The 21,708-nt window shown below is 38.5% G+C and overlaps 1 protein-coding gene across 1 annotated transcript in view; it reads right to left on the bottom strand.

Moving 5' to 3' along the window:
- GPC1 (glypican 1) overlaps window positions 1-14,989 on the bottom strand; it is a 215,309-nt gene extending 200,320 nt beyond the window's left edge. The window contains exon 1 of the mRNA XM_083363616.1: window positions 13,998-14,989. Coding sequence (XP_083219742.1) covers window positions 13,998-14,157 — 160 coding nt within the window. The 5' untranslated portion in view covers window positions 14,158-14,989. The remainder of the gene's footprint in view (window positions 1-13,997) is intronic.
- Window positions 14,990-21,708: the final 6,719 nt, after the last annotated feature.

Here is a 21,708-nt window from a genome sequence, read left to right as displayed (position 1 = left end):
ATTTAAAGTATACAGTAAAACTGTTTCCATCAGAATGTTTTGATGATCATGCCAATTTTCTTAACTGACAAATATTCAGAATTAATACATTGGAGACTCTAATTTACATATATATGGCTCAATACAGAGAAAAATGCATTTCTCTATAAAAAAAGTAATGGCAAAAAGTGCACATAGTAGGAAAAAACACATATACAATTTTATATATTAGAAGCATGCATATGTATGAATATTTATGGGAACTTTTTCCTGCTCTAACCTAGTTTATTTACGGAAAGAAAAATCTGCAAAATCAAAACTGACAGTCACACCTAGGTAGAATAAGATAAGGCTAATTAAGAAGTAACAACACATTTGCAAAGTGTCTAAAGACCTGATACAAGAAAAAAGGCATATCTCCAGGAATAATATTTTTAAAAAGTTCTTTCCAAAATAAAGTTTAATACAATAAAACTAATCACATTTAAATATACTGGCTCAATTGTATAATATGCTCTATTTCATAGTTCTGTAAAGGAGCATCATTTTTGCAAACAAAAACATCTGAACCACCAGCATTTGTGCCACAATACAGTAAATGGCTGATCACACATATAACAGCTATCAAATTGTTCTGGTAAATCTGTTTCAGAAATGTCAGCACCACTGAAAGAGAAAGCATGCTAGCAGGATTTGAAGGGCTGTCACAAGGCAAGACAAGAAACAATGGATGGAAACTAATCAAGGAGAGAAGCAACCTGGAATTAAGGAAAAACTTCCTAACAGTGAGGACAATTAGTGGAAAAGCTTGCCTTCAGAAGTTGTGGGTGCTTCATCACTGGAGGTTTTTAAGAAGAGACTGGACAGCCAGTTGTCTCAAATTGTAAGGGGTTGGACTAGAAAAGGGGTCCCAATCTGTGGGCCACGGCCCAGTACTGGGCCTTGGCCCCCTGGCCACGGGTGCACACACACCCCTCACCTGTGCCTCGGGGCACAAAAATGGGCCATCGCTGTGCCTCAGCTGTGAAACGGGATGCCGATGCCATGTCTTGGGGCGTGAAAACAGGACACCAATGCATTTTGGGGCACAAAAACAGGACACCGATGCACCTCGGTTGTGAAAATTGGCTGCCGCCGCCATGCCTCACCCATGAAAACAGGGCGTGAAAACGGGCCACCACCGCCACGCTGCAAGGCGTAAAAACAGCCACAAGTCACTGCACTACACAAAAATAGGGCAGGGCTAGTCAGTATCATGTGGACACTAGCCCTGCCCCATTTGTGCCATGCATGTGCTCACGACCCCGTGCAAGCATGCACGGGTGTAAAATGCTTCCCCCTCCCTTTTCCTCCAGTCTGCCAACCAACAAAGGTTGGGGACCCCTGGACTAGAAAACTTCCAAGGTCCTTCCAACTCTATTCTGACTGATTGATTGCTTGTTAGTATGGTTAAACTTTTACAATTTCTATATTGCTTCTTATCAAAATACAGAAATAAATACTGTAGAGAAATCTGTTCAGTAAGCCTTGCACAGGTATTATCAATGAGACTGATAAATAATTTCTTAGTTGCTCCTTTAAACTATATTATGCAGCTTTACTTTAAAAATGTTTGCCATTTGTTAGTGAAAGTTGCAGCCTACTCACCTAGCGAGCTACTCAGTCACTCTTCATGCACAGACATGACTTTTGGTGTTCTTAAGGTGTATTCGTTCTACACTGACTGCACTTTGAAAGAGCCAGAGGATCACAAGAGAACTTATCTAAGACATTCCAGTGGGGTTAGATTATAACAGTAAGAATCACGATCATACAAATCCTGTTTTATGAAGGAATACCATAATAAGGTATATTTTCTGTTTTAAAAAAATTATCAACCTACCAGGCCAAACATTTACTCATTATTTACTAAAAAAGAAGCAACTCCAAATATAACCTATAAGTGAGAACATTATGACACATTCTTCCGGAAAAGAAATGAATGACTGAGAAAAAGGAAATGTATTTAATATACTTCATATTTAAATTAGGAACTATAATCTACAAATAAAAATTATATGACATATTCTTCTGGAAAAATAAGGAATGACTCCAAAAGAAAAAGAAAATTTGGTCAAAATATTACTTTACTTTTCAAAAAAAACCAGTCTGAAATTTTACTACGGTGAAAATTTTTTCCCCTCAAAAGTATTCCAATGCTGCTGTCAGCTTACATAAAGCATATTCCTCAACAAAGTCTGGACATTTCTCACTAATATAACACCTGAGATTTTGAAATCAATAAACATCATTATTTATTTATTTTACTGTGCATTTCAGGAATGTGCTTGTTTTATTATATATTAATTGTGTTGACACTCAAAATGTCTTTCCTCATTTTAATATTCAGCTAGTCTTCAACATATGACTGCAATTGAGCCCACACTTACAGTCATAAGTTGAGACAGTTGTTTAGCAGATCACCACAAGACCATGTGCCAATTTTATGACCATTTTTGTGGCAATTGTTAAGCAAACACAGCACTTGTAAAGTGAACACTGCAGTTGTAAAGTGAACACCACAGTCATTTAGTGAACACCAGAGGCATTAAGCAAAGTCATTGTTCATTATGGGGTTTGTTTGGGAGATTTTTTTTTGCCTGAAACTGGAAGTAAATGCCAGTTGTTAGCCAAAATGTTATAAACCACAGTCACATGACTGTGGAATGCTGCAAAGGCCGAACTGCCAAGTAGCCCAAGAGCAGTGTGACCACTAGTGGCAGTGGTGGTGATGGAGACAACTTGTCAGAACTTCAAATCTGGGTTATAAATACCTTTGGAGGGTCCACTGTAACATAGCACAGTTACTAAGTGGCCAGTCACACGTCAAGGACTATCTGTACTGCAGTTGCATCTAGAAGGCAGCATACAGTTCTTACAAATACTCCAAAGGAATAAAACAGTTATCGCAGGGTTTATGTGTCCACATGCCATCAGCCAACTCATTTTGTAAGTGTGCTTCTCTAGGTAGCCAAAAGAGCACCAAGTACATATCAGAGAGCAATGAGGCCCATAAAACACAAAAAATATTTTTAGAAATAATTCAGAACAACCCAATAGTGGCTTAGCATATTCAGGAAGTCTAGAAAGTGGATTTGAAACAATAAACAATAAACCCAAGTGAGGAACGAATAAATAGAGAAATATGGGAACAATGATGACTGACTGCTGCAATATACTTTACACCTTATAGCAACATCCATCACTGACACAGCACTATGAAAAATTTTACCTCTGAGCATACATAGATCATAAAAAATTGATCCTTATAATAAAAAAGAAACAAAGTAATATGAATGGCTCAGCAACTTGGCTTGTTTCTGAGAGTTTAAGAAGAGAAAACGTAAATGTCTCCTATTTTTTTCAATAACCAGACTACTTATTATTTTTTATTTGTAGACTTTATTTGCTAAATTTAAATATCCAGTATATTAATTAAATGGCAAGAGCAGGCACTAAAAGTAAACTATAGTTCAACCTGTTTATTATGCATTAGAGGGCATCAACATGTTCTACAATGAGTCTGATGGTATTGCACCACTTGATACTTAAGAAATATTAAGAGAATTAATGACAATGTGTTCAGGATGAGAGGGATTAAACAGAAAGTCATAACTCTTCCATATAAATTGGTATATAAAACACTGAGACAAGATTACTACAACCTCATGCATTCATATGACAAAACACTTAATACAAATCATGCAGGCAAGCACATGATTCTTTATACACAAAACAGCTTTAGTCAGATGTTAAAAGAGTTTTATTTTGGTTAAAGTTATTATTTGAAAGGAAACAATATTATTATTATTAAGTTAGATTAATGCTCACTTCCCTTCAACAACTCTGGGAGAAATGTGATCCCTACACTTTTCATTACGAGGGAACAAAATAAGTAGCAGGACAAATCCTCCATTTCCCATTTCTTCAAAGAGTACGAAGTATCATGATCTCCTTCCATCTAGGCACTAACTGAAACCAGAGAGGGGTGAGAGTTTTCTCTAAGTGTACGTTTTTCAGATTATTAAATAACATTTAAGGCCATGGCTAAACATGCTATATGTGAGGCAGGATATGTGATTGCTCCAGAAAGACCACCTTTCTTACATATTTATTTTATGGTAATCACTTCCTAGATTACTGCAAACAGGAAAACCATATATGTGAGAATCATCTGTGCTATCTTGAATCATCTGTACTATCTTATGACAGCATGTATTCGGGTTTAGCTTTGCATGGGTGAGTTCGTTTTAGCCAGCACATTTGGAGTAATCTTTTCTATAGCAGAGTCATTGCTTTCACCAATAATTTAAAAGAGGTAAGTGAATTTCATAGTTTCCCTGAGAGAACTGCAGTTTCAGCTATTTAAAAGAAGATCCAAAAAAAGGCTGAAGGCATACTTTTAGACACAGTTTTGGTCTCAAAATTTGAATTACCAATAATCACGATCAGATGTTCCTTTGTGTTCTTAGATGTCTGAACTACCGTTTATAAGAACTGGGAAAACCCTATGTGTCTAGCTAAGGGAAGGAATTTGACCAATTCTTACATTTTTATATATGATTCAGAATGAAATTATATGACAAACATTTGCATTTTTACACTTTTGTAACATAGTTTGAAATTCAAATAATGTACAAAAAATTGCACGTTATGAGCAATACATACCAAAATGTGGACCTTGGACAAATGCAAAAAACTTGCAAACTGATGAGAAAAATGGAAATAATGAACCTTTGAGTAGGAAAATTAAGCAAATCTAAGCCTGACACGCATCCCTACCTAACTGCTAAAAACTCTGGAGTTTGCACAGGTTTCTGATTGGATCTATGTAGTTTAAAAAAAAAACAGAAATGCTTTAGACCTGATGAGAGCAAAGCATCAATCTAGTATTCATTAATACCATGCCTCATAGAAGTGCCACTGCAAAACATTGTTCTTATTCTCAGTTATTTTTGAAATGTGTAGAAATATGATTTAACAAACATAGCACAAACTTTACATTTATGAAGAGGTATATGAAATATATGATATTTTAGGTTAAGCATAATTAACATAATTCATTTTACAAAAATAATTCTTGGATGCTAGTTGCCTATGGATAGACATCTGTAGGAAAAGGCAGGGAAAAATGACTAATACATCACTCATATGATCTGATTATATCAAAATTCATGCTCAAAAACACATTATATATTAATTAGGAGAAAGAAGAGATAGTTGCAGGATAGTTAGCTCTGAATACTGTAATTTACTGATAAATAACACTGATATGTACCCATCTTCCCTTTATACCACCACTAACAATAAAAAGGGGTGATTTAACTCATTGAACTTACATTGACAAAAGAAAATGTTGCTTCACATTAATGTGCATAAATTTAATGCAAAAGATCTCCAAAGTATCAGAAATGTTCTTCCAACTCATAGGAGCAGCAACTGACCAGCCTTCAATGTAGATACATATTGAAGTAAAATACAATGAAGAATCAAAACAGTTCTTTGCTTGGAATAATAAGATCCAAAACCAGCCTGCCTCTAAGCATATGTCACACTGTGAGTAAGATGGCTGATCTCTAAATTTGATAAATAAATAAATAAGCACTGTCAACCCATATTTTAATTTGCTCAAGTGTATATTGTGCACAATATCATATTGTTCTACAGCAGGGGTGTCAAACTCAATTTCATTGAGGGCCGCAACAGCATTGCGGTTGCCCTCAGGGGGCCGGGTGGGTATGGACAGGGTGGGCGTGGCCTACTGGGTGGGCATGGCCAGCTCTACATCGTTCACATCAAGGGTGCCTATGGGGGCCTGGGCAGGAGTGGGACAGATCTGAGGGTCTCTGGCAGAAGGAGGGTCTCTGGGCCAGGCCCAAGGCAGTGGGGGCCGTTCCCCCACTGTTTCCAGGATGGCTTCATGGGCCACATGAAACCGCTTCGCGGGCCGCATCCGGCCCCCCGGGCCTTGTGTTTGACATGTCTGTTCTACAGTTCTAAAGTTTGAACAGTTTGTGTTCTTAGAATTCTCCAGGAACCACAAAAATCAGCACTGTGCTCATAGAACAGAACAGAACAGAATAGAATATAATTCTTTATTGGCCAAGTGGGATTGGACACCCAAGGAATTTGTCTTCGGTGCATAAGCTCTCAGTGTACATAAAGTTATGTGATAAATATGATCATAGTGATTGTAAAACTACATTCATTATAAATCACAAGATTCAACACTTAGTGATAGTCATGGGATACTAAATAAACAATCAATAGAAATCATACTAGGAAACTAAATAAAACAATATAAATCTTAAGATACAAGCAACAAAGTTAGTCATAAGTAGATAGGTAACAGGAAAGATGAGAATAATAATAGCAATACAGCCTTACTAAATAAGTATGAATAAGTATCATACTAAAAACTGTATGAAGAAGAATCTTTAAGTATCAAAAGGTTGCAAACTGATGAGAAAAATGGAAACTTTGTTGCCTCTTTGCCTCAGAAATGCTCACTTTACTCCAAAGTACAAACTTCTGTGCTGAGGTCAGTTTAAATTGCTTTGCCTTTATCCTCTCCTGTATCAATGCCTCAGAAGACAAGGAATCTGTAGCCAAATATTATTCTTGTTTTAGTCCACTGGTTCAATAGTGTTTATACTCTAAATCTCAGCAGGTACATGTTTGCATCCAGAATCTCAGCAGGGACATCTAATTTTGCAGGGCAGGGAGGAATCAAATGCAAAAGAAAAGTTGAGGTTTAAACATAAGGACAGAAACATCTCAGATGAATTTCCGTATTACATGGATACTGACTGATGGTGGAGAAACTGAATGATTTCCTCCATTCTCCAGCAGAAATTGCAACTTAGCTAGAATAAATTAATCTAAACAAATTGTGAAATCCAGCAATTTGACTGACAATGTTTTCTCTGGCTATGAATGACTATAAGTAACATTTAGAACAACTGGATTTCAGTATCTCTTGCAAATATCTTGGAAATAAAAAATGGCCTTGATCCTTTGGAACAACCCAGATACTAACAACAACTGAGAAAGGCTCTCTATTAGAAATCCACCGTATCCATCCAACATTAAAATTCTAGCCATATGAGTTTCAAAATTCAACATCTTTAAAAGTAAAATTGAAAGAGTGCTTTTTGCCCAATTAAGATATCTGCATTCAATATTTTGCAACTTTATTTTCAATAGTGGTCACAGAATTCTGGGGGCAGCCCACTTTCCATCTTATTTCGGTCCCAGAATTCATTTTATGACATTATTTTTATTCAACACTGAAATTGTACATTACTCAGGGTGTATTGTAGTAACTTGGTATTTGAAGGCACTTCGCTGCTGATTCCTATGTTACAGCATGCAGAACACTTCTCTTATCTGCAAGTTCCTCTTTGACTCTAAAACTTTGTTATGAGCAAAACAAAAACAGTTCATGTAAATGGTAGGGTAACCACTTAAATAGTGAAGCATAAAGTCAATGTAAAGCTTTTCTGTGACCCCATTTTTGTTGAGCCTTTTTGACTCTTGGTTACTGCCTAGACAGTCCCTGCAATTTTCTTGGCAAGATTTTGGAAGCACTTGCCACTATCTCCTTCCTAGGGCTAAGAGAGACTAACTGGCTCAAGGCCACCCAACTGGCTTTGTGCCTAAGGCAGGACTAGAACTCACAGACTCCTGGTTTCTAGACAGGTGCCTTTAACCTCAAACTGATTCTTTTTGAACCTATTTTTACTCTTATTAAAATTTATTTTGTCACACCCTTCAGGGCCAATCCTTGTTTGCAGAGTTATAGAATTTGCATTGTTTGCATTGTTTGCAGAGTTATAGAATTTGCAGTAGAAAAAAGACAATCATTTGGTTTTAGACAATGACTGTGTATCATCTGACCCATCTACTGCGATAATTAAGTTTGCAGATGATACGACCATGGTGGGTCTTATTACAGGTGGGGATGAGACAGCATACAGGGTGGAGGTACAAAAACTATTCATATGGTGTTGTAACAACAACTTGCACCTGAACATCGGCAAAACGAAAGAGATGGTGATAGACTTCTGGAGGAAAAAGGAGGATCCTGCCCCACTTTACATCGGGTAGGACTGTGTGGAGAGAGTTTCCTCCTTTAAATTTCTGGGAGTCTACCTCTGCGAAGATCTGACCTGGAAAGTTAATACAACCCAGGTGGCTAGAAAGGTCCAACAGAGTCTTCACTTTCTCAGGGTCTTGCGGAAGAAGAGGGTAGAGCAACGGCTAATGACCCTCTTTTACCGGTCTACTATAGAGAGCGTCCTCTCGTATGGTATTGTGGTTTGGTATGCTGGTCTGACAGCCGCGGATAGGAAAGTATTACAGAGGGTGGTGAGCACAGCACAAGACATTGTGGGCTGTCCCCTGACATCACTGGATGACATCGCCAGGGCTCGCTGCCTTGGAAGATTGAGGAAAATTCTCAGGGATGACTCACACCCTGGACGGTATCTCTTTACTCTCCTACCATCCGGTAGGAGATATAGGAGTATAGACAGCCACACCAACAGGCTGAAAAACAGCTTTTATCCATGGGCTGTTAGGCTTTTGAACGGGAAATATTTTTTATAAACTTTATGCAGAACTGACTTGCGAGGCCGGTGTGTTGTGCAATTAGTTCACATGGTGTAATAAGATGGAGGGTTTGTTGTCACTGTGAGATGGGGGGTGGGGGCACGAAGGTAGGCTCAGCCAATCTCAATGTATACACGGTTGTACTTTGACAATAAAGGTTCATTCATTCAAACAATCATGTCTTATAAAGAAATTGAAGTAAATAAATAGAAAAAATAAATAAATAAATTAAGTCAATTAAATGCCAAAGCAGCTGATTAGATATTTATCTGCTTCAGCAGATATTTATCTTTCTCCAGCAGCAGCAAACTAGCCATTGGTTATTTCATAACCGTAATAAGATAGATCACCACCCTATTACATTAATTGTAATTACATTTTTTCATTTTCTATCAGTTCCTTTGTCTGGCTTTCACTTTGGCTTATAAATTAACCCAAAGCACAATTTAGAGAGAACTGGGACATTAAAAAAAAGTCTACTAGTACAGCTGTTTAGTTTCTCTTCTTGCTTCACTGTTTTGAACAAAAGTAGCCCAAGTCTCCAATTTGCAGTTTGATAACCCAATCTGTACACCGTAACTACAGGCATAGTTAGTACCTCTCTACATATTCCATACCAACTCAGTTAAAAACAAAGTAAAATATTTTCATATGCAACCACATACAATTCCCAGACAATGGAAAAAACAGAACAATAAAGAGGATGGGAGGAGCTCTTAATTATCAATGTATTTGTACAGTGGCAATTGTACTGCCAATTCCTTCGCTATACAAATAGTGGAATTGGGTAGCAAAAAACAAACTGGTAATAGTATCTCCATGGGGTATCTAATTATAAGTTGAGTTATGAACTAAGAAAGATCACTGTATTTGGAAACTCAAAGAATAGTTTGCCTAGAGATCCAATAAAGGAAGATATAATATTTGCAAAATGTCCATTAATACGGAAAGAAACAATGCCAGTAGAGAATGATTTACAGGAAAGGCAGAAGAACATGAAGGATGTCTCTATAAGGAATAAACAAGTTAAAAATTAAGAAAACAGAATTGGCTGTGAAGAGTGTAACATAAATATATTTTACATGTGAGTTTTCCTATTGTGAACATTAGTAATTCCCATTTTAAAATCCACAATTCCTTCACTGTCTAAATCACACGCTCTAGAAAAACATGATGAAATACCAAACTGATATTAGCACAACACAAATATGACTTTCTATAGTCTTTATTCTTACCCAGGCATACCCAAATCAAGGCCCATGGACTACATGAGGCCCTGGACAGCTAGTAGCACAGCCCCACAAGATCATAAGCTTTTAACATTATTATGTGATTGATATGCATTAATTAAATCATATATTTTATATGCAGCCCAAGAAATTCCTCTTCATTCAATGTGGCCCAGGCAAGCCAAAAGGTTGGAGGTCCATGTTCTTAACAATTTGCATATGGCAACCACCAATCAGCTACTTGATGAATTCCCTTTTAAGCACACAGCTTGCAGTATTATAAGCAGATGGCTTATAGAAAAGCATACTTCCATTCTTTTTTTCTGTTTCTTTTCCACTATGTTTGTCTTTTTCTGAACCTTTACTCAGTCTGATACTTGAACCAGAATACTTATGGCCAGATATTCAAGGACATCTCTTTGATAAGATACTTGTTGCTACTATACCTCAGATACCAATTATGCTCTCCTGCTTTAATGTTCCACTGGACTGAGAGCCATTTGTATCAGTGGAGGTAATGTTTGCCTCCTCTGTTATTCTGTTATTTATTGCAATGGACTAATCTGGTCTCAGGCACTTTGCTTTTGAACATGCCAGATCTTGTTAGGGGGCCTATGTACAACCCAGAGGTGGTTTTACAAAGGATGCTGGGGGAGGCTGTAGTCCTGCAGCATATCATTAATTCCCCATTGTTAAAAATGGTTTTTTAAAATTAAAATCAGGTGAATCACGTAAATTTATGGATGCCAAAAAATAGGACATTGATGTCAAATCAGTTATTGTTGTAATATTGATGTAAATATTATTCTGCCTTAATATGTTCTGTATATATAATGTATATTCTGTTTACATTTTCCAGACTCAGATTATGAATTATGATGGCTTCAAAGGCTTTTAAAGCATAAGGGAAAGCAGTATTAAATACAAGAGTAAGCAGAGTTCACCTCTAGGTGAGGTTCTCTTCCATTAACTCTCCTGCCTTCTCCAGTTGCTGGCAATCTTTTTCATGTCTCTGTTTCAGTGCTTTAATTTTTACTATGGCAATGTCCCAAGTAAGTAGGTTCAAAATTACTTTTTCCAAGCATTCCAGGCATTAAGCCCTCTTTTTTTTCTCTTTCTCTTCAACCATCAATCAAGTAAGCAGAGGTTGAGTTTCTGGGAGCTTGCAATGTAATCAGGCATCTAGAGATTTATCTCAGCAGTGTAATATAGAGGACCAATGTACTAGTTAAGACTTTGAACTTAGACATTGATAGGTAACTTTGAGCCAAACATACTCTCACACCTGATTGGTACCTCTTTACTCTCCTACCATTGGGTAGGAGATCTAGAAGTATAACCAGCCGCACCAATAGGCTGAAGAACAGTTTCTATCCATGGGCTGTCAGGCTCCGGAATGGGAAATAACTGTATGTATGAATGACTTGGGAGGCCGGTGTGTTGTGCAATTAGCTCACATGGTGTAATTGTTGTCACTGTGAGTTGTAGTGGGTGGGTGCACGAAGGGAGGCTCAGCAAATCTCAATTGTACACATGTTGTACTTTGACAATAAAGGTATTGATTGATTAACTTAAGGCTTTTTTGAGTGAATAAAATCATAAAATACCTGTCTGGATTGAATGGTTGATTTAATTAATTAATTAATAATTAATATGCCACCCAGCTCCCTGTTAAAATGGCTTTGGATGGCTTATTTCTGTATATTGCCTGGAACTATAGTGTAAATCAATCAAATTGACTTAGGCTATAGATAAAACACACTATTTCATAATTTTGGTGATGGTGGTGAATAGTTTAGTTTGCTAAGTCTGGAATGAATTCAGCTAAAGAACGAACCTCCAGATATCTTTCTGTATTTTAAAAGGTCTATGTTCAAAGGATCTGTATTTATAGCCATATATTGATTACTGTCTCTCTTAAGTTTAAAACCAAATTCATATTCAGAAAATATATGAGTTTTAAATATTATTGCTCATTATAGAGCCAACCTGCTACCAAGAACTGTTGTAGTCATATTACTTTTGTTTGGATCATCATTCTATTTTTTATTATTATATTTATATATTGTGATTTTGTAGTCTTTCTGTTGGGTTCTGTTGAATTTAATGTAAGCAGTCCAGAATCACTATGGCAGCCATACAAATATTTCAAGTAAGTAAATAAATAAGAACTCTCTCACTAAATAGCAAAGACATAATAAGTGAAGCATCCAAATGTTTTCTCTTAATACTACCAATATACCACCAGTCCAACTTTTTGTAATCAAGTATATAAATTTAAGTTTTCATTTCTGATTTTGCATCAGTCTGAATATATCCAAGAAACAAAAGATACTATTTTAATTATTGGAAATTGTAGTTATTCCATGTGGACAGTTGCAGATACAGCGCACATAAGCCTATGCTAAGCATGTTTACTACAGACTTTCAAACAACTTTCTCCCAAGCATTACGGTCTCATACAGCAATCAATATGCTCAACTGTAGAGAGTTAAAAAGAAAAGTCAGCATTTATTCAAGGGCCCTATAAGATCTTTCCTCTTTATACAATGCTTAAGAATATTTCAAAACTGAGGAAATCCAGTATTGCAGTAAGTGGGGGTTCATAAGACAACTGAAATCATTCTGTAGGGGGCAGTTCAGTCTAATATGAAAAGCAAAGCAATTGACTGAGAAGCAGAATTTGAATTATCAATGTCATCGGGCTATGGTGCTAACTTTGAAGTAATCTACTGCTGAGTTTCAATAAGAAAGTTCTTAGATGCCAGCAAGAACGTATGAATTTTTCCATTTATAAATTTCTATAAGTATAAGGACTACAAAAAAAGGAAAGCTGAAGAAAGAAAGCAAGTTAGTCAAATTATATTATCCAATAAGCTTGGAGAGGGAGTTCTTGCTATCTTCAGCTACAAATGTAAAACAACGGAGCGTTTGTCTTTTTTTAATTGTCAGCTGGTCTTTAATCTTCCCCAACCAGGATCCAACATACCATCTCTTATTACCTTATAGCATTCTCTAACTTTGCAACCAATCACAATCTTTCTTATTATTCACTAGACTTCTGATTCAAATTTGCTCAAGCATTATAGCCACATGCTATGAACAGAGTTTTATTTTTAAAACTATACCAGCAAATCACAGCCCTCCCCAATATCATGCAGCAAAGAGTGGGAGAATGGGAAGAAATAAGAAGACCTCTTCCTGGTAAATATAATTCAAAATATACATCTTTGAGATAGAAGCAGTCTTAAATATGAGCAAACATCACAAGCTCTAGATTTAAAGGAAAAGTCTGACACAGGCATTTTCACAGAGATTTTCAGTCTTTGCTTCAAAAATAGTCCTCAGCAAAAGCTGGTTTAGGAAGAAAAAGGCTGTACACATATTAAACTTTCTGGCAGTCAAGACTTTTAGAACCCACTTTCCATATTCCAGTACCTTCCGTGATGCTGGGAAGGATGGTAGTTGTAACCTTGCAGAGTTTCAGAAAGTTAACGGAGTACTAGCAAAATTAAATTTAATGAAAAGAAAAAAGGCACTATAAAAAAGGGAGAGATGGTGTGAAATTTCCCCTTCCTTTCTAGAGCCAAGCTATTGTTAAGAGAGGTTAACATTTAAAGAAATGAATTCAAACTGGTTAGAAATAGCTTATACACTACAATCTGTACACTACAATCAGCCCTCTTTATTTAAAACCTCAGGGAATGTAAAGATCCAGACCGGACCTAAATGAACGGGACACTGTGCGAGGCTTAAGCTCTTAAAAATACCCGGGACATTCTTCAAGTCATATCTAAAGCTCGACTCCTCATCCCAGCCGCGCTCGCCTTTATTCAGGGAGAAGAAGAGCACTTGGCCCAAGCATGAAGACCTTTCCTCCCCATTAGCGAAGGCTCAGCTGCTGAGATCGATTTGCTCTCTCTTTTTTTCCCCTTTTCTTTTCAAGTAGGCTTCCCGACCCTCAACCGCCTGCCTGAACCCGCCACCCCAGGGCCATCTCAGTCTCTCCTCAGGCTGTTAGAAGTGGGCGGCGGGCTTTCCCGTTAAAGCAGCTAGAAATCCCTTTGTTCGCCGTGCAGAAGCCGGGCGGGGGGCGGAGGGGAGAAGGAGAACGGGCGTAAAAGGCAGCTTACTCACCGGAGATCTCCGCCTGGGGAACCACGTTCGGGCTGAATCCTTTCGCTCCATAGAGTTGCCGGAGCTCAGAGCAGCTCCTCGCCTTGTTGCCACCTTCACTCCTGGCCGAACAGGTCGCGGCGACCCACAGTAGCCAAAATCCCTCCGGGAAGAAACGCATCCTGCCGCGTGCCCCCCAAATCTCTCGTCTACAAGGAACCTGCAGCCGCCGCGGGGAAAGAAAGAAAAAAAAAGGAGCAGGATCCCGCCGGTCTCCGCGTGCCGCTTGGTCCTCTCTTTTCAAGAGCTCTGGCTGGTGGCGGGGAGGTGATGGCTCAACCCCTCCTTCCGCTGGGCATCCCTCCCTTCGGATGCCTGCCTTTTTCTCCCCGCTGGCAACAAGCAAAAACCCTTCAGGGGGAGGCGGCGCACAATACAATCACAGCGCGCAGCTCACAAGGTGGCCGAGTCAGCGGCGGGGGTCAGGCCACTTCCAGACAGGGAAGACGCGGCCAAGGGGCGCGCTTCGAAAGCGAAGAGGTGAAAGGTGGGAAGAGGCTGAACTTCGAGATAATAAGGCTCAAGGCTCAACGGCCGCTCTCGAAAAGCAGATCCCGGCGAAGGAAAATTCGCGTGCCGGCTCCCGGGATCGCCTCCCCCCCCCCAAAAAAAAAAACAAATGGAGAAAGGAGAAGGTTGCATAGAAAAACCAAATGCAGCTTTTGTATACAATGTGTGATTTTCTCTTAAAAATAATCCTTCGGTTGTTGTTTTTTTTTTTTTTTTTGCTTTTTTAAAGCACAGTTAAAGGAGACGTTTCATTTTTCAGATCTTGCCGAGTGTGGAGAAACCAAAGGATGCTAGTAAGACCGGGAAATGGTTACAAGTCTGGGGGGGTGGGGGTGGAATTTGAGCGCGGAAAACGACGAAGGAGAAGAAAAAAAGCGTAACCAGGCACTCTTCCCCGGCCGGACTAAGCGCAGCTGTCCCAGGCAGGAGTGAGTCGCGCGCGCGCGCGCACGCCTGGATGACTCCGCTGCACGCGCGGACGGCGGCGGCGGCACGAAACAGCACCAGCAGCACCACCTGCAAACGCAGCCAGAACCAGAAAGAGGCGGCTTCACAACAAGACAAGGTTTCCTCGCCGGATGTGACATCACACCCAAAAGACAGCCAATCCCAGCGATCCCGGCGAAGCCCCACCCCTTCTTTAACTGCACCCATAGATGTGGGGATGCTGTTTTCCGAAAAGTGCTGCTGGTGCCCCCGCGCTCCTTCTTGGAAATGCCGCGCCAAACCTCCTGAACTGAGAAGCGGCGGCCGGTTTTTGTCTTTAGCCGACAATCAGAGCGCGGAGGGAATCCTGCGGGTTGCGTTAAAAAGCATGGCAGCACGGAGAGAGCGCTTTTACACGTACACACCCAACGCGCGTTAGTGCTGAGCAAGTTTAAGAGATTAGGATGCAAGAAACGGAGAGGAGGCAACCTTTGGACAGAATTCAAAGAACCTGGCAAAGCATCTGTTTGCTCACGGTTCCGGCAAGCCACCGGAGAAAATAACTCTTAACGCGGCGGTGGCGACCTTGCCTTCTGCTCTGGACTGTAATCCCCACGGTCCCTTTTGCCATTGACCTGGTTGTGTGGAACTGATAGATGTTAAAAGTCCAATAAAAAGACCCCTGATTGCCCGGGTGGAAATCGATTAGGTAGCCACGACTGAACCTTAAGTCACTGGGCTTAAATAGCGCGTTGCTCGTGTTAATGATATCCCGTCTGGAATCCCGCCCGGTCGCCGCCACGGAGAGCAGCTTTGATCTGCGCTAGTTCATCTCGCGCAGATTAAGGCGGGCGAACTTTTCGCGGTCAGTAGGACGAGCGAAGAGGAGAATCGCACTTGAGCTATTGTTTCGGCCTCGCCTTTCCAAGAGCGCTTGATTGACTGGTGGGGGAGACTCCAGTCAAGAGCCTCTCGGATTTCGTTCAGGAGCTGCTAAAATGATTAGCATTGACCGAACATACCGCACTTACCAGCCCTGGTTTCCAGAAAGGAATACAGTAATCATTCCCAGAAATATCTCTCTTCAATATATGGGACGAAAACTTGGGGGGTTGGGAGAAAAGCATCTCCCTTTCCTTTCCCGAGGTAATCGTTCCACAAAACCCAAAAGTGCCAATAGGTGCCACCTCAAGTGTAAAGTATAATCATTCTTGCTGGATATTAACCGTATTAACCAGAGTAGAAGACAAGATCAAGAGCCTTGGAAGAGCCTTGGTGGAGCAGTGGGCTAATGCCTCCTTAAGTAACACCAGCTGCCTGCAATTAGTGCAGGTTCCCATCCCACCAGGCTCAAGGTTGACTCAGCCTTCCATCCTTCAGAGGTAGGTAAAATGAGGACCCAGATTGTTGGGGGCAATTAAGCTGACTTTGTAATAATGCCACTTGGGGGTGTGTGAAAGCCCTAATAAGCAGGCATATACATAGAATGAAGGCTACTGCTAAGCTTGTAAGCCGCCCTGAGTCTTCGGAGAAGGGCGGGATATAAATGAAATAAATAAATAAATAAATAAAAAGATCAGCCTGTGCCTTGCAGGATGTCCAGTTTGCATAAAACAAGCCAAAGACGAAAGGGATAGTTATGTTTCTGTATTGTTTTGAGGTTGGGTTTTTTTTTAACCAAAAGGCTATCAGCAACTGCTAGGGAAAGTGCTTGATATTTCTGTGGATCGTTAGAAAATGCAAAATGAAATTATTCACTAAAAGTTAATTGGGTATATTATTGAAAAACAAGGTAGTACGCCTTGTCAAGATATTTGACAAAAGCCTTTGAACATAGTGGGGCTTTCTTCAGTAGTAGTCATATTCCTCTGTGAAAAGAATCACCCTAACAGGTTTCCTATCCCTTCAGGAGGAAAGAAAGAAAGGAATTCACTGTTTCTAGAGGGAAATGCTGAACAATTGCCTTTTGTCTGTCTCTCCAGTGCTGGGATCATTCTTATGAGGAAGCTTTTATTTTGACCAGGCTGTACCACTTTGAGGACTGAATGCTGCACTTGACCCTTGGTGTGCCAGAGATTCAAATGGATGAGACCAGGATAAAAACTAAATTTGATATAATTTAAATCAGTTAAAGGTTATTGTTGTGCATTTAACAGTTCTCTACTTCTGTCATGGTAAAATTGCTGTAATGTGGCAACTCTGAAGGGCACTTCAGTCCCTTACTGTATATTCTCCATTCTCGAATAGACTAGAACTGCATTTGAGAACCCTGAAATAAACTTTTCTTCATCCAATGTCTTTTGATAATGCTGATTGGGAATAGGAAAGTTATAATCCCAAATGCTGGGAACATCAGGTTGAAGAAGGCTGCCTCAAATAAGGTATTTGACAACCCATTTTTTCAACCCATTATTACATTCTGAATGATCAGAAACGTATTCTTGCTAAATTCTGGAAACACACACCTTTCACATAAAAGTATGGCATTGACATTCATTAATTCCTTTCTTTGTTTTGTGGATTTATAGCCACCTTTCTATCAATGTTCAAGGCGGCTCCCTCATTATGTTCTTTTTTCACACTGAAAAGAGTGTGAAATCTTTTGAGAGCTAATTCTTGGAACATCAACACATTGAACAAAGGATTTGGATAATCAGCACTGAAAAAGCAATAACTCCTAATTTGCAGATCAGAATAGCCTGCAGTCATCTTCGAGAAAAAGTCATTTCTGAAGAGACCTAAAGTAGAAGGGGAAAGACTGGAGCAGAACAGCAGACAAGTAGTATGTAAACTGAAAACAACAAAGAAAAATAAAACCAGGGACAGAAAATGAAAATTCTTCCAGCATAAAGATTACTGCCTCACAATGACATGATGGGTGGCTAACAAAACAAACAAATAAAGACCATTGCTTGTCAGTCATTAAGATAAAGTTCAGAACAGCTGATTCACATATTAGAATGTTCCAGGGTAATAAACAAGGGACACTGTTCTTGGTACAAAATAAGAATGTGAAGAAAAAGAGGAGGGCAAATTTCATAAAGAAATATCTCTTTTCTGCAATTTTCTATCCAGCCTGAATGCTTGAAAGGAAGAACAAAAGGTGCTGAACGTGATACTTCCCAGTTCCTAATTTGTTTGAAAGTCACAATATACATCTTAATATACTGAAAAGGAAAATTTTATAGAATTTTCACCTAAAATAAGCATAGACCTGTCTTAGGTTGTATCATCATCAAGATTATTCTTACCAATTCAGAGCTCCTCTTTTGGACAAAGCATAGTAATGATAACTGATGCAGATTATAATTTGCATCAACTAAGTTATAGAATTGTGTCTTTTGTGTTAATTTATTTTGTCTTAATTTATTTACATTTGTGCTAAAATTAATGGAAATTGCTTCCAAACAATTCTGATTCAGATGGGAATCAACATGACTGACGTCAGAAATTTCTACTGAGGTATGGGAAAGATTAAAATGATTCTATCCATAATTGCCTGTCATTGAATATTAGGATATGGAAAAGCTTGCTGAAAGCTCAGTTGATTTTTTTAATCAGACTGCAAAGAAAATAAATACTGAAAACAAGTTTGTTTATGCAAAGCCTTTTTTCTTTTTTAAATTCTCAGATGCATTACAGAAGTAAAAAATAGTAAAATATATTTACATCATCAAATATCTTTGTTGTTTCCAATGTAAAATATGAGTAAGTGCAAAGTTTATTTTTATTTTTTTTTAAAAAAAAGGCCTGCCCAATTGGTATGGCTTCCTTCAGCTTTTGTTGTTGCTCAAAAATGCCATGGTTCAAATGCTTCAAGAACATTTACAGTATACCGAAGTTCACTCAGCCAAAAAGCCATTTCTTCTAATAAAGAAGAGTAATTTTTCCCAGTATTTGTGTGTTCAGACTAATTAGCTAAGAGAATTTTAGGGTATTTCAAAATTACAGTAATAATAACAATAACAACGACAACGATGATGATGATGATGTTGGAAGGGACCTCAGAGTTCAGGCAGGAAACTCTATACCATTTTAGATAAATTATGATTCAACTGAAAGGAAATTCTTGAAATAAGCATAGTGCAAAGACTCAGCACAGAAGGAATGTCTCTATTCATCAACCAAAACCCAGTGTGTTTTGAGGCACAGTTGACTCTTTATTAAAAACAGTAATAGCCTAGAAGCTCATATTTAATCAGTTACAAAAGCTGAAGATTGCATAATAGGACACGCTTTTATGAGATCAATTAAAAATGTTAACAAAATAATTAATTTTCTGAAACTCTTCACCAAGAAGGTTTTGAAGCAGAATATAAGTCTTGTAATACATAAATACCATAATAAGTCTAGCATAGGTATGTAATACATAAATACCACAATAAGACTAGCATAGGTAGTCGACTTACAAAGGTTCATTTAGTGATCTTTCAAACTTATATTGACACTGAAAAAAGTGACCTAGGACCATTTTTTTCATATGACTGTTGCAGCATCCCCATGGTCATGTGATCAAAATTCAGATGCTTGGCAACTGGCTCATATTTATGATGGTTGCAGTGTCATGTGGTCACCTTTTGTGACCTTCTGACAAGCAAAGTCAATGGGGAAGGCAGATTCAGTTAACGGTATTAACAACTCCAGTGATCTGCTTAACAACTGTGGCAAGAAAAGTCGTAACATGGGGCAAAATTCACTTAACAACTATTTCACTTAGTAGCAGAAATTTTGGGCTCAATTATGTTGAGGACTACCTGTAATATAAGACATGTGATAAATAAAATAAAATACAATAAATATTAAATGCAAGGAAGGGACAACAAGGCAGAGGAGATAAAAAAGACTCATTCATATTGTTGCATCTGAAGTTTGCAATTTATCACAATAGTCCTATGTAACTTTTCAGGCTGAGTGCATGAGGAGGTAGGGCCCAGGTTTGTGCATAGCAGCTCTACCGTAATATTTCTGAAATGATGCTAGCATTTACATTTGATAAATTAAGTACTGCTTTGAAAATGTCAAAATAGCATGCATTAAGGGAAGTGTTTTGTGTGTTTTCCTTCATACCTCTGTGCATATTTAGCAAATTCAGAACATTGCACATATGGAAATACTGAGAGTGCACTGGCATGATTCTCCAGGTATCCACACCCTTGCCTCTTGTATTCTCTGTCTAAATATCTAAATAGGACTGAGTATGAGTTGGAATGTAGTTTTGCAGATATAATTGGATTAAGATCTCAGGATGCAATGTGTTAGTACGGCTTCCAAAGTAACAATGAAATGCATGACAATTGAATAGCCCTCATTTATCATCAGCGTGTTAAACAAAATTGGAGTAGGGACATTTTTGCTTTCACTGTTCTGATTTTCCTACAAATAGTATAATTTTTTGTCTATTTTTGTTTCTGTTTTCTCCTTCTTTTCTCTATTTCTTGCCCTGCATTCATGTTATAGTCTAAAATTGTTTCTGAGTATTCTTGTCTAAGTGGTAAAAGGAACATTCAATAACAAAAATTATGAGAGAAGATTGTTAAGAATATATATTTATTACTCATATCAAATCTTTAAAAGGGCAATTTTTTTGAAACCAAATACTAGAAATCTGAAAAAGACAGCCATGATTAACTGCGTAGGAGTTTTCTTACTTTTTCAAAGCAGTGTCTAATTTACAAGGTGTAAAAGTTAATCATAGGTGTAAATGCTTACAAAATTTTACCCCTGTTCTAAATACCTTAGTTAAAAGCAAATCTTGCTGAAATCAGTGGGATGTTTAAATAATCTAATTATGACTACTGGATAAATCTCAGTAGTCTCAATGTGATATTGGGGTAGGGAATAGAATATCTCTAAATCTAAATCTAAATAAAAAAATTTGTAATCCAAAAAATGGCATAAGCCTCTGAAGAACTACCACAGGACTGTAAAAGAACTGATATGGTTCCTGTTGCGTACTGGGTTCATTGCGCAGGAATGAAGATGAGGCGAGTGAGTTCAGCAAAGATCATGGTTTATTGCTTGCAGGATCTGAACTAGAGAACAGGGCTGCAGATGCAGCAATTTATACCCTGGCCCCTAGGTGGCAGCGAATAGGTTTGAAGCAACCTATTGCCGCCCTAGGGGCAACGAATAGCAGCGCTGGAGACAGGTTGTCTGATGAGCTGGGAGCCATTAGCTAGCTTCCCTGCTCAAACAGCCTCCCAGCAATACCATGTGGTGTTTAACAAACAAGCCCAATACATTACAGTTCCAATCTTTTAAAAGGGAAAAAAGTGGCTCCAGGAAACCACAGTCTAATCAGTTTGACATCAGTACCTGGGAAAATCCTGAGACAGGTAATCAAGCAGTGGATTTGTGACTCCTTAGAAATGACCAAGGCAATTAAAAGAAGCCAGCATAGGTTTGTTAAGAACATGTTATGCCAAACAAATCATATTGCCTTCTTTGATAAATAAGTGGACCAAGAAAATGCTATGGATACAGTATATTTAGACTTCAGTAAGTTATATGATAAGGTAAACCACAGCTTACTTCCTGGTAAGAACAATCTGGGATAAACAGTACCATAAGAAATGGATCTGTAATTCACTGACCAACTGCACTCAGTGTGTCCTCAGTGGAACTACACCTACTTAAAGGGAAGCATGTAGTGTTGTATCTCAAGGTTCTGTTTTGGGCTCAGTGCTCCAACATCATCTTAAGTGACCTAGATGAGGAGACTGAAGGAATTCTCATC

This window comes from Vipera ursinii (genome assembly GCF_947247035.1).
Source record: "Vipera ursinii genome assembly, chromosome: 5".
NCBI classification, from domain to species: Eukaryota; Metazoa; Chordata; class Lepidosauria; order Squamata; family Viperidae; genus Vipera; species Vipera ursinii.
Note: the sequence above shows the minus strand (reverse complement) of the source record. Positions and strands in the feature narration are given on the sequence as shown.